General features: G+C 44.6%; 1 protein-coding gene across 8 annotated transcripts in view; it reads left to right on the top strand.

Moving 5' to 3' along the window:
- The first annotated feature begins 1246 nt into the window (after window positions 1-1246).
- smg7 (SMG7 nonsense mediated mRNA decay factor) overlaps window positions 1247-16291 on the top strand; it is an 18687-nt gene continuing 3642 nt past the window's right edge. For 2 of the 8 annotated variants that reach the window (XM_020623925.1, XM_020623923.1), the window contains exons 1-18: window positions 1247-1392; window positions 2310-2341; window positions 3488-3605; window positions 4380-4512; window positions 5172-5343; window positions 5552-5623; window positions 5698-5848; window positions 6071-6206; window positions 6317-6479; window positions 7146-7305; window positions 7425-7495; window positions 8601-8661; window positions 8746-8865; window positions 9473-9893; window positions 9997-10138; window positions 12406-12788; window positions 13214-13582; window positions 14828-14977. In XM_020623925.1, the coding sequence (XP_020479581.1) occupies window positions 1367-1392; window positions 2310-2341; window positions 3488-3605; window positions 4380-4512; window positions 5172-5343; window positions 5552-5623; window positions 5698-5848; window positions 6071-6206; window positions 6317-6479; window positions 7146-7305; window positions 7425-7495; window positions 8601-8661; window positions 8746-8865; window positions 9473-9893; window positions 9997-10138; window positions 12406-12788; window positions 13214-13582; window positions 14828-14977 (2880 nt within the window). In that variant the 5' untranslated portion in view covers window positions 1247-1366. Of the gene's footprint in view, window positions 1393-1416; window positions 1633-2309; window positions 2342-3487; window positions 3606-4379; window positions 4513-5171; window positions 5344-5551; window positions 5624-5697; window positions 5849-6070; window positions 6207-6316; window positions 6480-7145; window positions 7306-7424; window positions 7496-8600; window positions 8662-8745; window positions 8866-9472; window positions 9894-9996; window positions 10139-12405; window positions 12789-13213; window positions 13583-14827; window positions 14978-16291 lie in introns of those variants that run through there. The other 6 variants (XM_020623924.1, XM_020623926.1, XM_020623929.1 and 3 more) reach the window with 6 other exon arrangements.

Genomic DNA, 16291 nt, shown 5'->3' with positions numbered 1-16291 from the left:
GCTGGAGGAGGCAGCGTCAGTCTGTTAAAGAGACCGCGCTCATACAGCAGTGATCACATCTCATAATCACTTGAGGCTCAGCAGCATCATAAAACGTTATAAAACAGTCAGCTCACTCATAAATCATGCATGTTGCCATTGACATCGAATAATAAAAATAACAACAAATTAAAGGCTGAACTGCTAGCGGGATGTGACTTTGTGTTGAGATGTAGGATGAATTTATTTGATATTATTAACTTCACAAGCAGCTCTGTAATGTTACAGCTGATTGAAGCGAAGCTGATTTAACACCTTTATATACAGATAGATTTATTCTGTAAGAATTCATTCTAAACTGATCATGTTTTTGAGTCATCTTTGATCAGGATATGTCCTTTAAATCAGACATAAACCAACTCTCTAGAACTGCCTTCTTTCACCTGCACAATATCACCAAAATCAGGAGCATCCTGTCTCAAAGTGATGTGAAAAACTGGTCCATGCATTTGTTCCTTCCAGGCTGGACCACTGTAACTCTTTACTATCAGGATGTCCCAATAATTCCCTAAAAAGCCTCCAGTTAATCCAAAATGCTGCAGCCAGAGTACTGACAGGAACTAGCAAGAGAGATCATATCTCTCCCATATTAGCTTCTCTCCACTGACTCCCTGTAAAATCCAGAATAGATTTTAAAAGCCTTCTCCTAATATCCAAAGACTTCCATCGTATCTTAAAGACCTCATGGAGTCTTGTCATCCCAACAAAGACTTGGCTCTGGAGCTCTATGATTCTGATGAGCAGTCACCGGCCACATCAACCTGCCCAGTGTTTGACTGTTTGTTGCTTTTCTTTTCTCTCTCCTCTATCCACTCACCTCACTGTCGCCAAGTGTTTGCTCAAGGAGGATTCGTTGGGTTTTTCCTCCATGATAATAATAATAATAATAATAACAACAATAATAATAATTTTCTGTCTTCACCCTACAGGCCTACAAATTGGTTTATTTATTGGGAAATTGCACAAAGAAATTGATTAGGCCTATTATGATTCAGTAAAAAAAAAAACAGCAAATATTGACAGCTTATGGATATAGAAGGGAAACGTCTGAAATTGTGTTTTTAAAAAATGACTTGCACGGTTAATGAATACCTTAATGCAAGTGAATGCAAATTGCCTATATGACATACATGTTATTAAGTTAAGAATGCAAAAGTACATCATAAAAATTCTCTTCTCTATTATCTTGAAATACATACAAACCCCGGAGGAAACACTCTGTCTCTCCTCCTCCGGGCCTGTTCGGGTCAGACAGGAACAATATGGCGCCGGTAGGAGCGTTAGCCTCTGGACCAGTCGTTGTCTGAGAGACTGGCGATCCGGCAGGATGAACCTCTGCACTCAGTACTTACGGTAAGCTTAGTGCGGTGTCCGCTATACGTTCACCCGGTGATACAGATGTGCTCAGAATCGGGCATTTTTATCCAACAGGTGATTTGTTTTGTTCGGTTGCTAATGCTAAAGCTAGCTGGTTAGCGGACCACCACCTTAGCTAAACGTTGGCGCTAGCTAGTTTCATATATCAACAAACAATCGATGCTGTCGTTTTTCGTCTCCATGTTGATGTGATCAAATGTGTAGTGTTTGATAGACGTACGTATAGTTATGTGTAGATTTAATGTTTGTTAGCCACTGTTCGTTTCAGTTTAAAGCGAAATATGTGTTTAGACAACCCGAGAGAGATATTACCCGGTGTGTTATTGGTAGTTAGCTATAGCTTGCTAGCATCTGTCTGCGTATGTCCGGTTAGCATTAGCGAATAGATGCTGTTGCATGTTAACTGTTATTTCGGCCAATTAACACCAACCCTTTTTGGCTTTAATTCTCGTTTAGTATTTATTTAGCTATGTGTTTAACTGTTTTCCTTCGTGGTTCAGATGTAGATGTGTTAATTAGCAGTGTACGGTTAGTGTTAACCTATTAGCTAAGTTAGTTAGCTAATTGACGGTTTGTTACAAACGAAGGGATGTTTCTGGAGATTTAGTCACATTTTTGACCCAGGTAGTAGTTTCGGCCCAGTGTCGTCACTGTTTCCTCTTGTCAACATTTAATATAAACTGTTAAATGTTTAAATGGCTTCATGGCGGATATCGTAAGCGATAGCAGGACCGGTGTTAGGTCTCTAGCTGTTACTGTTCTGTTAGTCATGTGTAGATTGTTAATAATGAGGAAGCCATGCATGTTAGTATGCATGAGGCCAGGTGGTGTTGTGTTACGCGTGTCTCTGGTGGTCATGTCTAACCCCATCCTCTCTGTTTTCATCCGAGTAGACAGGCAGAGGCCCTGAAGGCTGACATGACAGGTAGGTGAATGTACCTCTACAGGCTGGTTATCAGTCATCACACTGGGCTGCTTTGTCATTAACATACAGGCAAATTCTGTCTTGACTTGAGAGCTGTTATCCTCATCGGTGCTGGACAGAGAAACCGACACTTGTTGAGTACAGGCTTGGTTTCACTAGGCCTGAAACTAAGGATTATTTTCATTATCAGTTAATCTGCAGATTATTTTTTAATTCATTGTTTTGTTAGGATTGTAAAATGGAGTAAATAGTGAAAAATGCCCCGAATAATTTTCCACAGCTCAAGGTGGTGGATGTCTTCTCCAACCAACAGTCCAAACCATAAAAATATCATCATATCATACAATCATGCATAACAAACAGAGGCAGCAAATTGTAACATTTGAGAATCGAGAAGCAACAAAGCAAGACTGACGGTGTCAACTGCAGAGGCTACGCTTGGTGATGGTTAAGGGAAGTACGGTGTTTACCATTTGTTAGGTTACAATGGTGGAAACACAACAACAGTATGGGGTCAGATACATCACACAGGCAAACACGTGTTTGACAGAATGTAATGTGTGGATCTTTATGGTCCCAGCTGAGACCTGGGGTTTCTGCCATGACATGAAGGAGTAGTGGCCTCTCAGCTGTTTTTAAGCTTCACTCTGGGTTTCTGGCCCCATGAGGCTGGCTGGCTGTCTTAACTAGGGATACACCAATACTACTTTTCAGACCAAGTACAAGTACTTGTTGATTCCAAGTACTTAATGATGCAATGTTTCAACCATAAAAAACTGCAATGGCCATAAAAGTGCAATGACTTTAGAGTTGTTTATTTGCATTATTTTTATAAATATTATGAATACTTTTTCTCTACCCAAACATTTTATTTCACACAGCAGTTTGAAATATTAAATGTTTTTTAAGTGTTAGCAGACTGGTGAACTTTGACCAAAACTGGAACTGTGATTAAAATCAGGAGTTGTCAGGTGAAACAGTAAATCAGCAAGATGATGAACACTTGAAACTAAATTTCAGTTTTCAACAGTTTCTAATGCTCGGTGCTATGGACACATTCCTGTCTACTCCACACAGGTATTGAGGTTCGATATCCAGTCTGGAGGTTTGTTAAGTTAATTGTAGTGTTTTCACTCGGTCCTGTAGATTCGAAGCTGGGGGCGGCTGAGGTGTGGACGTCTCGCCAGGCCCTTCAGGACCTCTACCAGAAGATGCTGGTGACTGACCTGGAGTACGCTCTGGACAAGAAGGTGGAACAAGACCTGTAAGCTGTTCTGCCTCGACCCTGCAACACGTTCCTTAAATCTGTCATAAGTCAATTCACTTCAAAGTCAAAGTGTTTATTGTCATATGCACAGTTTGAAAATGCGTTTCCCTGTACAATGAAATTCTTACTTTGCCTTCCACATGAATGCCACACAATACAAATGAAATATAAAGTAGATAAATAAGTAACACAAAATATAAGGCACTTTAAAGTAGCAAATGAAGAGATGTAATAAGAGAATGTATGCTACATGGGAGCTGTATGTGCAGTAGTCAACAGTGAATGTGCAATTATGCATGTGCAAACTGAGAATATAAACAGTACAGGTTGTCAGTACATGACATATTTCCTGGTAATAAACTCATGTCAGCTCTTTAGAAGTCTGATGACAGAGGGAAAGAAAGAGTTTTTCAGTCTGGAGGTCCTGCATTTCACACTTCTGAACCTCTGGCCGGAGGGTGGGGGCGTGAATAGTCTGTGCTGGGGGTGGGTGGGATCGTTGAGGATGGAGGCAGCTTTCCTACGCACCCTGTGGTGGTAAATGCTCTGCAGAGAGGGCAGTGGTGTCCTGGTGATCATCTCCGCAGTCTTTACCACTCTCTGCAGGCGCTTGCAGTCCTGGTATGGCAGCACTACTACTATGGACTGCAAGCCCCTGTGTAGGAAAGCTGCCTCCAGCCTCAAAGACCCCACCCACACCTGTGTGGAGTTGATCATGTGATCAGCTGGTAGTCCCATTTGCTCTGATCAGGTGTTTCTCTATCCTTGCAGGTGGAATCATGCTTTTAAGAACCAGATCACCACACTACAGAGCCAGGCCAAGAACCGAGCCAACCCCAACCGCAGCGAGGTCCAGGCTAACCTTTCGCTGTTTCTGGAGGCAGCAAGTGGCTTCTACACCCAGGTAAGATTCAGATGGTTCCCAGGAGAACAGGTTTCATTATAGGAGCTAAATAATAGCCTGTAACCTGGAGCTTGCCATGGCCTGAACTTTTTTTTTTTCCCACTTTATTTCGAACATAATTAAACAAATGACTGAAAACACAACACCGGTAACACATGTATATCCAAGCCCCTTTTTATCTGTTTTATATTTTCTCTCTGTACGTTATTATTAAGCTTTTAAGAACCTGCAAGACCTGAGTCTGGGTTATTCTTGTGTTTCAAGACTGCAGCTGTTGATTTTATTCATTTTAGTTATTCCCCACAAACCCCACCCAGAGACCAGCAGCACCAGTGAATGTGGTGTCCTCACTGTAATGTGTGTGAGTCCAGACCCTGGTCCAGCTTATCGCTCTGTGCCGTAGACCTCCACTGTTGTCCACCAGCAATTAAACCCCCCCCAGTGAGCCACAGTGCTGCACTGAGGGGGGGAGGGGGGTTGGATTTCCTCCTCAGGGAACATATGAAGGGACATTGGGTTCCAGGAGTTCCTGTAGCTTCTCTACAGAAGGACAGGGCAGTGGAAAGAGACATGGCTGCTGTGGATACATATAACTGGTATGCGAGTGAACAAACAGTTGTTGGATCAAATTTAAATCCTCCTTGTCCCTTGTGTATCAGTTACTGCAGGAGCTGTGCACCGTGTTCAACGTGGATCTGCCATGCCGTGTCAAATCATCTCAGCTTGGCATCATCAGCAATAAACAGAGCAGCACCAGCGCCATCGTCACCCCGCAGCCCAGCTCCTGCTCCTATATCTGCCAGCACTGCCTCGTCCACCTCGGAGACATAGGTGAGAAAATCCACTTCCTCACATCTCACTCTCAGCAGTGGAGGGAAATCAGGGCCATATTTTCCCTAAAGATCTTTTAACAGACTGGCTTGTTGGTTTTCCCCACCACTGTGTATTTCCTATAAAATGCCCATTTGAAAAATACTCTATCATCCAGGATCAAAAATGATCAAGTTTGTTGTCCTTCTTTGATTTGTGTTTCTGTCAGCACGGTATCGTAACCAGACCAGCCAGGCAGAGTCTTATTACCGACACGCAGCTCAGCTGGTTCCATCAAACGGTGAGTCTGACAGGACATAGAGCAGACAGTGGGTGGTGTCACGGTTGCCTAACACTCCTCTGTGTCTCCTGCAGGTCAGCCATACAACCAGCTGGCCATCCTGGCCTCATCTAAAGGGGACCACCTCACCACCATCTTCTACTACTGTCGCAGCATTGCAGTCAAGTTCCCCTTCCCAGCAGCCTCCACTAACCTGCAGAAGGCGCTGTCCAAGGCTCTGGAGAGGTAGCAGCACAGCAAATAGACACACACTTTTTTTTTTTTAAATGTTCAGTTAAAATTAAAGAAAGACAATTACTTGACTTTGTTTAGTGACCAGCCTGCAGCATTTTGTCCCTCTGGGAAGCAGTAAGACTCTGGAGACTTTTCAACTTTGCTATAAATAGTCCTCTGTTTCCTCATTTCCTTCTGTATAAAATCCTGCGCCCTGCCTCTGTGTTTCTGTAGCCGCGATGAGGTGAAAACCAAGTGGAGCGTGTCGGATTTCATCAAGGCCTTCATCAAGTTTCATGGCCATGTCTATCTGAGTAAGAGTCTGGACAAGCTGGACGGTCTGAGAGAGAAGCTCGAGGAGCAGTTTCAGGTGTAACAAACATCCAGCTTCCTTTGTGTTGGTTCTGCCTTTTTTTTCATGCATGCACTACAACTGAAAGGACTTTAGAGTAACAGTGTGGCCTGTGTGTGTGTGCACAGAGGCTCATCCTGCAGAAAGCCTTCAGCTCTCAGCAGCTGGTCCACATCACCGTTATCAACCTGTTTGAGCTCCACCACCTCAGAGACCTGACAGCTGATGGCAGTGAGCAGAGCTACAGCAGCGAGCAGCAGATCAGCTGGTTCCAGCTGCTCGGCCTCTTCAGTAAGAACCACATGCACACTGACAACACTGCTAGACCTCATGCAAATGATACTGTGACTAATAGTGATGCAGATACTTATAAGGCTGTGCTCTGACAGAACAGCACTGTATCAGAAGTGCAGCACAGACCCCGATAATACTGCAGCCTAGCCTCCGCTACCAAAAAAGAAAATCGCGATGCGATTATGAAAATAAAATGTTAGGTTTGTTCATATCTGGGGAACATGAGCAGTCAGCTACATCACACAGCAGGTGGCCACGGTTTTGATGAGTGATTGTTTAAATATCTGGTGACTAAACTGATAACGAGAGGAGATGTGTTGGCTCTGTGTGATTCACCTTGGTGAGAAATAGCTCAGCGCTAGCTGCAGGTGAAATGACAGGCTGAAGTTGGTGTGACAGCCATTAACTGCATACTGGCAACTGAGATCTGTTACTGTACAGCTAATACCGCTGCTGCAGTAACTGATGGCTGTGCACATGCACAGAGACAGCTTTGTGTTGGTACTGTTAGAGGGAGTTCAGGCATTTGGCATGCAAAGCAGAACACACAGACACCTCTTCATGTGTTTAATCAGCAGACACCAGCACACATGACAAACAAATGTTGCTGCTGATTGATGGCGGGTTGTCTCTGGTGTTTGACACAACTTCCTGTCCCCTCAGTGTCATTCTTGGGCGTCATGTGCAGCCGTGTTTTGCTCAATAAGAACCATGGGGAGGAGATCATGGGGGAGTGTCCACTGCCGGCCATCAAAGTGTCTCTGGACTGGCTCCGACTGAGACCCAGTGTCTTTCACGAGGCCGCTGTTGAACAGAGGCAGTAGTAAGTCTGGTTTGTGCAGGTCTTCAATCACAGGCTTAGAGTGGTGTGTTGGTGAATGTCAGTGTGTTACTTTTGTCCTTTGCTGAAGATTTAACTCCTCTCCCTTTTCTGTCTCTCAGTATTTGGCCCTGGCTCGTCTCCATCCTCAACAGTTTCCAGCCCAAAGAGGATGACGTGTCCTGTTCCTCAGGTAGAAAGAACACCTGCTGGTACTGACTGTTGCACAGATGTCAGTCAGGTTCTTTCTTTGGTTCAGTGATCAATATGAGCTCCTCGAGTTATTGATGGACAGCTTATGGGATAGTTAAACCACAGGCATTTACAGGAACAGATGATGCAGCTGTTTATTTAAAGGCGAGAACATCTCTGTCAGTCGGATGGTATCTATCTCTTCAGAATAAAAGCTGCACCGCCGGTGTATGTCGCTACACTGCAGCAGCTCAGGAACAGCTTTGTCCTCTTAGGAACATTTTCATATGTCTGCACACGTCTGTTTTGACACTCTATCAACACTGAATCTGTGCTTTGCACCCACAGAAATGGAACTGTGGAGGATAAAAATGGCTTTATTTAACCAGGGAAATGCTTCAGTCAAATGAAAAATATCTTAACAGACTGACCTTGCTTTGATAGCAGCATAACATAGAACATAAGTTACAAAAATCTATCCTACAAATAAAAAATCAACAAAACAAGTTATCTGAAATGAATAAACTAACAGCAGTCTAAATACTATTATCAGGAGTTACAGACACATCTGTAGATTAGAGATCTTATAAATACATCAAATCTATTTATACAAGTCATTCAGTGCTAATATGGCCCAGTGTTCCACCAAATAAAAAAAGTGAGATCAGCTGATTCCTCAGGTTTTTCCTCTGACTGAAGCTTGTTCAGTCAGCGAGAGCAGAGATCACTGAGGCTGTTCTGGAACAGGAGGAGGACCTGAGGAAAGCTGCAGTCTGTAGGTCGAAGGAAACGGTCTGCAAAAGCTGGAGAGCATTTCCAACATTAACTGTGTTTTTTTTTGTTTGTTTGTTTTGTTTTTAAGAACCAAATACTGTTTTTAACACAAGCTTAACTGAATCACTGTCAGCATACTGGACATTTGAAAACACTGGTCATGTCTTAGTGTGGACAGTTGAATTTGGATGTGGTCTAAGCTTTAGCATCAGGATGTTTTAGTTCTCAGCTGTAACCTAGTGGTTAATGTCCTACATGTGTACAAACCAGTGACTTTTAAGTTGATACATACAGAACTGTATTAGCTGATGGTGTGTTTGTTTTGCCCTCAGTAACACCCCTGCCAGAGGAGTTTGAGCTCCAGGGTTTCCTGGCTCTCCGGCCCGCTCTGAGGTACTGCCTCCACTCCTTCATTCAGTTGTGGAATGAACATTCAGTCGTCATGCCTCTAGGTGCTGATGTGTGTTGGTGTTTTAGGTCTCTGGACTTCACTAAAGGTCATCAGGGGATCCTGGTGGACCGAGACGGTCTGCCTCTCCACGCTCGACACCAGAGACTCGCCGTCCTGGGTAAATGGGTGGCTGACAACCAGCCAGGGTGAGTACTCATCTGTCACTGGGACTGTCAGCTTCGTACACTGTGGGCCACATATACACAGGAAATGGTGCAGCAGAAATGATGTCTAAGGTTTTCTTTGAATTTTGCAGCTGTTGTCTGTTTAGCTCCTGATTTACAAAGTCAGCAGCTCATTATGTTAGCAGCGGTCATTTTCATTATGGATTAATCTGTCGATGTGTTCCAGAAAACAGTGAAATACAGTCTTCGGCCAACAGTATAAAGTCCAAATATATTACATTCACGATCACATAATCCTATAATAGCAGTTAGTCCCCACAGATTTTCAGCTGAAACTATTCAATGTTTGGCATATTGCTTTTGAAAAAGACTTTGAAAGGACTTTTAAACTTTTAAAGGAGGTCAGCACAGAGCATATGGTCCAGTAAGTGGTAGAGAGATCCATGTTCTAACAGCTTGTCATCACAGTCTTCTCTGTTTCATGGTCATTTATTGGCCTTCTGTGATGTTCAACTAACTGGGCAGTAGAATAAACGTCACAGATATTCTAAATGAGCCTGCTCAGAGGTGAAGGGTCACAGGTTAGAGCCCCCTTTCAGGACATCCGTACACTGTCTCCTCTCCATAGGCTGATCCAGTGCAGAGTGAGCGAGGATGGCCTCCTCGTCTTCATCACTGACATTCCTGAGCAGGCCATCGAGGAGCCACAGGGGAAGGAGGCGCCAGTGCTGCAGGAGTCCTCCAATGGGGAACAGACACCCAACGATGGCAGCAACTCAGGCCTTAAGTCGGTGCTGTCTGTGGGGAAGACACAGAGCTCGTGGCCCGACGGCAGCGACCGGCCCGTTGTCACCTTCAAGGAGAACATCAAACCCCGGGAGCAGAACCGCGAACCGACATGGAACCATCTTCAGAAGGAAGGCAAGGAGCGCAGAGATTTTACCAAAGGCAATGGGGCTGCTGGGAAAGGAGAGCTGAAGAGGGACGGGAAGAGGAAGAGTGAGCCAAAGAAAAGTGCGCATGAGAAATCTCCTGATGCAGGAAAGCAGGTAGGGATGTTGTTAATACTCTGTATGGATCAGCTTCACCTCAGGGTGGAATCCCTTAATGTGGAGTGGTGCTGATGCAGCTTATCTTGTCTCTCTTGTTCAGGTCAAGGCACAGACGGAGCTGAGGAAGACTCCTGTGTCTGAGGCAAAGAAGACTCCTGTCACTCAAACTCAAACCACCTGCTCCTCCCAGTTCATCCCCATCCATCATCCTGGAGCCTTCCCCCCACTGCCCAGCAGAGCTGGTACACACACTCACAGTTTACTTTAACTTGCATGGGTTTATGTGACTGTACATTTATTCAGCAGATGCCTCTGTGGTGCACTTTTCTTCCTCTACATAAATATGGGCGCACTGGGTTATGTGGACAAGCATTTTTAAGCACACCACCAGTCCGATGGCTGTTACTACTCTGCACCAGAGCTACACCTACCCTACCCCTACTTAGGGTGATTTAGTATTTTAACTAGGTTAACCAATCTGATGCCACCCTCAAGTACTGTACTCGCTACTCATAACAGTTGATACTACACTCTGATACCAGTTCACGGCAATGTTATTTAACCTCAAGCTGGCTGAGCTGGTCATTAGGCAGCAGAGAAGAAATTTCAGCGGTTTGAGGGCATTTTAAAATAAGTGGCGATGACAAAAGTAATGTCGACTGCGCGTTCAGCTTCTCTGCTGTGTGTGTTAGAGCTGCAGCCTCGTTAAACATTTAAATCTCTGGCTGTGACAGTCTGGTCTGTGAAACCATTGCATCCCAGCACAGGGTTGCGTTCCTACTGAGGCTAAACTCTACTGTACTACAGCTTGTTGTGTAGCAGGCTACACACATTCAGTCAGGTACACGATACTCGGTGGGAACGGTGGCAGTGCTGCTTATCACAGGATGTTTTCAGGTCATTTACACAGCCTCCTGGTACACAGGATATTCTGTTTAATCACTATCTGAAAGCCAGTCTCATGAAATTAAACTGTCTCTAAAGTCACTGCACTTTTATGGTAAATGTAGTTTTTTTTGTTTGTTTGTTTACAATAGAAACATTGTATCATGAAGTACTTGGTATCGGTGAGTACTCGTACTTGGTCTGAAAAAAGTGGTATCGCTGCATCCCTGATTTTAACTATACAACATTTCTTAGTGAAATTACACGCAAAGTGCAGTGATGTTAAGAAGAAATGCACAGCGCAGACGGTCGGCTGTAAACACATCTCTGATCAGTGCAGTCCCTGTGAGCAGTAGGCTTTGGCTTCGCTGGTCTGTGGGACACATGGTCACTGGGCTCACATGGGCACAACTCGGCTTCTGAGGAATCACATTTTTCATCAGCTCAGTGTCCCTTATAAGGAGGTGCTAACTCCAGACCGCTAAGGAGCCTGACGAATGTGTTGAGTCTTGATAAGCTGAACTGAAATAGATCACGTTAAAGAATATCAGCACGTGTTCTTTTTAAATCAGAGAATTATTTTGCTGTTAAAAACAGTCCAGTTGAACAGCTGGCTTTGTGTTGTAAAAAACAGAAGAAGAGGAGAGCTGCTTGGAACCAGTGTTATAAAGTCAGAGAAGACATCTGGAAAACGATGGTGCTCTTTGGTAATGGGTTGGAAGCTTGGAAGATCAAACAAACTGAAAAATACCAAGGCACTCATCTTTAAAAAGTTTAAATGCCTTTAATTATACTGGTGTCAGTATTTTCGCTGTCTGTCAGTGGTTGGACTGAATATGAGTATGTCATTTAAAAAAAAATAACCCAAAGTGAAACTTGGCTGAAAAACAAGCTTGAGAAGATGGGCTCTTTAGCAGTAATAAATGAACATCAGTATCTTTTTCCAGGACAGTTGGAACTATCCAGCTCTACCATTATTTGATATGATAGCCCATCACTTGCATAAGTTTGATGTCATTTCAAAACCTGATTACTTCATTCGTTGCACAGACTAGCAAGTACAGCACACTAGCATCACTGGAAAGGGCTGGTCACAGCACTTGTTTTGACATGATTCGCAATAAGTAACGTAACATTTGTGAGATCTGTACACGAGGGCTGTGGATTTCCAATGATTTTGGACAAGTTGCATCTGACGGGTTGTCAAACTAAAATCTGACTTTATGTTAATTATTTTGGTATTCTTTAATTCTTCTTTCTCTGTCTCTCCCTCTCACCTCAGCCCGGTGTCGCTATGTGTCTCTACTTCCTGTATTTGTCATTTCAAGTTAAAAGCCCTTTTCGGAGCCGTGTCATTGCGACGTTATCTGTCACAAAACTCTGAAGCAGCGGCAGCAATAATTTTGCAGCATCAGCCCGTTGCTGCAACATGTATATAGCAGAAACGCCGGCATGTTCGGTGAACATAAAAACTGAAAAAGACAGTTTCTTAAATGTCTTTTTCATTGAACATGCCAGTTTAATTAACTGCATTTTACTATTTCAAAGGCAAGTGCCTTGATATTTTTCTTTGTCCTGGCTTTGTGTTGTGTCAGACTTAGTCATTTTAAATTCCATTCTGCAGGTTTCACTCCCTCTGCCTATGTGATCCCTCCTCCTGTGGCGTTTCCTGGGCTCCAGGTGAATCCGGGCTTCACCTTCTCCACCGGAGTATCAGTTCCCGGGCCTTTCCTTCAGTCGGCTGTCCACACCCAGGCTGGCACGCAGGTCCAGACTGGTAAGCAGTCCCACATTCCCTACAGTCAGCAGAGGCCCTCTGGTCCCGGTCCAGGTCAGGGACCAGGGTCGTCTGGCCAGGGCCCCTCCCAGGGCCAGCAGCCCCAGTCCCTGCAGCAGTCGGTCCAACTTCAGGTGCAGGCAATGAGTCAACAGCAGCAGTCTCCCACTAAGCCGGTCCAGCAGGTCGGGATGGGGAAGAGTCCTCCTCACCACCCGGGGATGCAGCAGGTCAGATCACATTTCTATTAGCTCTTCTCCTCTGTGTGTTTGTATACATTGTAGTGCAGCCCATGTTTGCAGCTGTCTGTAGTAATCTTCAGATTGGAAGTCTCTAAATCACTAACCTGGTGTTTAATTGTGCATGAGGGAAAAACTGATACAGGTGTGTGTGACCAGGTCAAGGACTGTGTAGTAAAACACCTATTGGTGTCTGTATTTATGTTGAGCTTGATGATCTGAGGCATTTCTCCCTCTGTGCTGTTGTATGTCAAAAAGAGAAAAGCTGATGGTGGGTGTATGAAAACTGGAGCAGGATGGGACTGAGCAGAACTGTGTGAACTTTGAATCCTGTTGTCTGCTAGTGAAAAGCTGTGCAAGCCTCTAGTAGACTGGTAACAAATACCTGTTGCACTGACTATTGTGTCTGGTCTCAGCAGTTTGTGCAGGTCCAGGATCAGCCATCTCAGATGTGGAGCCAGGCACAGGCAGCCCTGCAGAAGATGGCCCCCCTGCAGCTGTCCATGAAGCAGCCTCAGCAGCAGCAGCAGACCTTCTACATGGCAGCTCAGGAGCCTCTCAAACTGTATGAGCACCAGCTGCAGCCGCCTTCCCAGCCACAGCTCTCCACCATGGACAAGAAGATCAAGTACCCTGATGTCAAGGTGCAGGACTTCTACTGGGAGCCCTCGTACAGGATGGGGGACGGTCTGGCTGTGATGGCAGACAGGATGAAGAGGCCTCCACCGGGCAGTATCTGCTCAGAGCAGGATGCCTCTGCTGGGCCCCGGGGACCCCCATTTGAGGTGAGGGTTCTCAGAGCACAGAGAGGGAGGAGGTCCCATGCTGCTGCTTCTGTCCCTGTGCTGCCTTTGCTTGCTTATTCTGCTCAGTTTGTTTCCTCTGTCTCTCTTATGAAATGTTTTTGTCAGCATTCACAGACTGAGAGACTAAATCTTCTTAGAAGTCACTCACAATGCTGCTGTACCTCTTGTGTTTTCAACCAAAATATAATACCCATTTCAACACTGCTTCTGTCTGGTTGATCAGACCACCCTTTAATGTTGAAGTAATAGCGAGATGCAGCTGAATTTATAAAAAGAAAATAAAGTAAAGAGCAGCAGGTAAAACTGTTAATCCCCCTTGGGGGGAATTTGCATATTTAAGGTGACATACAACTAAGTGATCAAGTAGTCAAGTCAAAAATCTTTGTCATTATGCATAGCACAACGAAATTTCCTCCGGCAGCACTCAGCTTAAAAGACATATTTACATACATAACACAACAATTGTAACGAGTCATTATAAAAATATCAACAGATAAAAATGAAAATGTATGGGATCTAATCAGGTCAACAGCGTATTAGCAAGAAGTAGGAAGCAGCAAGTAGGAATCCTGACTGAGAAACAAATCAGACTGGAATAATAAAAATGACACTTAATGTAAAAACAGGTGAAATAACTGTTGGGAGATGTTTTGCCATTTTGTTAAATAAGCCAGTGATTCTGTATGTTTGTGTCATTCCCCACCAACCCTGTCCAGAGACCAGCAGCACCAGTGAATGTGGTGTCCCCATTGTAATGTGAGTCCAGACCCTTTCTGCGCAGTCCCCCGCCCGTTTGCCCCCCCAGCCATTAACCCTAACCCTGCCAGTGAGCCACAGTGCTGCACGGGGGGGCAGGTTTCCTTCTCAGGAAACACTGGAGGCCGTGTGTTTCCAACAAACACATTGTTGTGTGCAGTACAAGGAGCTGGTGTAGTGTAAACAGAGCGGAGGTCAGTGCCTATGTCTTCAGAGATGGCCGTTCTTTGCCTTTGGAGCTGTTCGTGTATGAACGAAGGGGCTTGTGGAAAATAACACAAACATACAAAACTAAAAAAGGTTTCAAGACCTTTGCTGTAACACTGAGCTGGTTCTGATCTGATTCCTTTGTAGCTTTTAGCATAACTTCTTTCCCCTCAGTCTTACTGGCTTGCCTTCTTTGTTTCTCTCCTTTCTGTCCCTCTCTCCTCCTCCTCTTCCTCCCCTTTTTGCTTCATCTCTCACTAGGACAACAAGAGCTCGCCTCTTCTACCTCCTGACCTGTTAAAAACTCTAGCAGATTTTGAGGAGGAGGAGGAGCTCGTCTTTACTAAGCCTTCTGATTTCTTCCAGGCCTTGACTGGCACTCTTAGCGCTGCTCCTGGACCAAACATATTTGTATGTAGCCCGGTCTTCCTCATCCACAACCCCCATCCTAAACCCTCCACCCCCTCTTCCCCTGCATCTGCTCATCCAGAGGTGTTGATTCACCAGTGTAATCACTGTGGAGGCTGGAGAATGTGCTGCTGTTATACTGAGAGCTGGTTCTGGTCTTGTGTCGACCAGTTATGTCACTTAGGCTTAATAACAAAAACACTGTGATCATACAGTTGAATCAGCACATCTGTATTCAGCCTTGCTGGTGTTTAAATGACTTCAGGGCATAATTCTCCGTTATGCGTAGCATGTGCAAATATAGGGGCGGCTGTGGTTCAGGAGATAGAGCGGTTTGATTCCCGTTCTCCCCAGTCCACATGTCAAAGTGTCCTTGAGCAAGACACTGAAACCCTGATGGCCAGAGCAGTGCCATCATCTGCCTGCGCGCATGCTCCTCGGTTCTTTATCAGAGACAAATCCCTTGTGTGTGTAACACACTGGGCCAATAAAAGTGATAATCATCATTATCATATAGGATTTTAAACATTAAGGTTTTGTGGGGGAAAAGTAGATTCTGGCAGTTTCTGGTGGCTGACGGCTGAAAGACGCACAGTTTGTGACAGTGTCAGTGGAGTAATTTCAATCTGGTGTCAGCTGAAATGGCTGTAACCGGTCAGACATCACTCACACTGTGGCTTTACATGTCCTAAACATCAAGTGATGTTTCCTGCAAAAGACTAGGGACTTTAGAGGAAGTGAGACAAAAGAAAATACAAACAAATAGAACTGAACAAATGAAAAAGGAAAAATATTAACTGGACAACTGAGGTTTTGTTACAAAGGTTGAGGAACGTGGCTTCAGGTCCTTTACACAGTCTTAAGTTAGACCAGGGTTTGTCAGGACCTCTGAACTCAGTACTGTCCTGTCTATGACTTGTGTGGGCAGAATGGGCTGATGCTGTAAAATCTTATCACTATACAGACCAACTGTCAGCTCTCTGCAAGGACCCATGTTGGTCCACAGGCCCCAGTTTGGAACCACACAGCTGGTCTGCTGAATAGCTGCCAGCCTAAAAACAGAGCTAATGAAGAGCTACGGGAGTTTTGAAAACTGGTCTAATACAGATTACCATGATGTTCTGTTCTTGTGCAGCTGCTTCACATTAAAACCTCTTCAGTTTCAGCTGGGGGGCTTTTATTATATATGTGTTTGCAGTACTGAGTGTAGTTCGATCGGTCTCAGTACATGTTCATACATTTGGCAGACATTTTTAACAGATAAGCATGAAGCCACATTGATGTCACAGGCCTCTGATTTAGAAATGTCTGCAGCAC

The sequence above is a fragment of the Monopterus albus genome, unplaced genomic scaffold (assembly GCF_001952655.1).
Source record: "Monopterus albus unplaced genomic scaffold, M_albus_1.0 scaffold316.1, whole genome shotgun sequence".
In the NCBI taxonomy this organism is placed as follows: Eukaryota; Metazoa; Chordata; class Actinopteri; order Synbranchiformes; family Synbranchidae; genus Monopterus; species Monopterus albus.
This window is presented reverse-complemented; position numbering and strand designations above follow the sequence as displayed.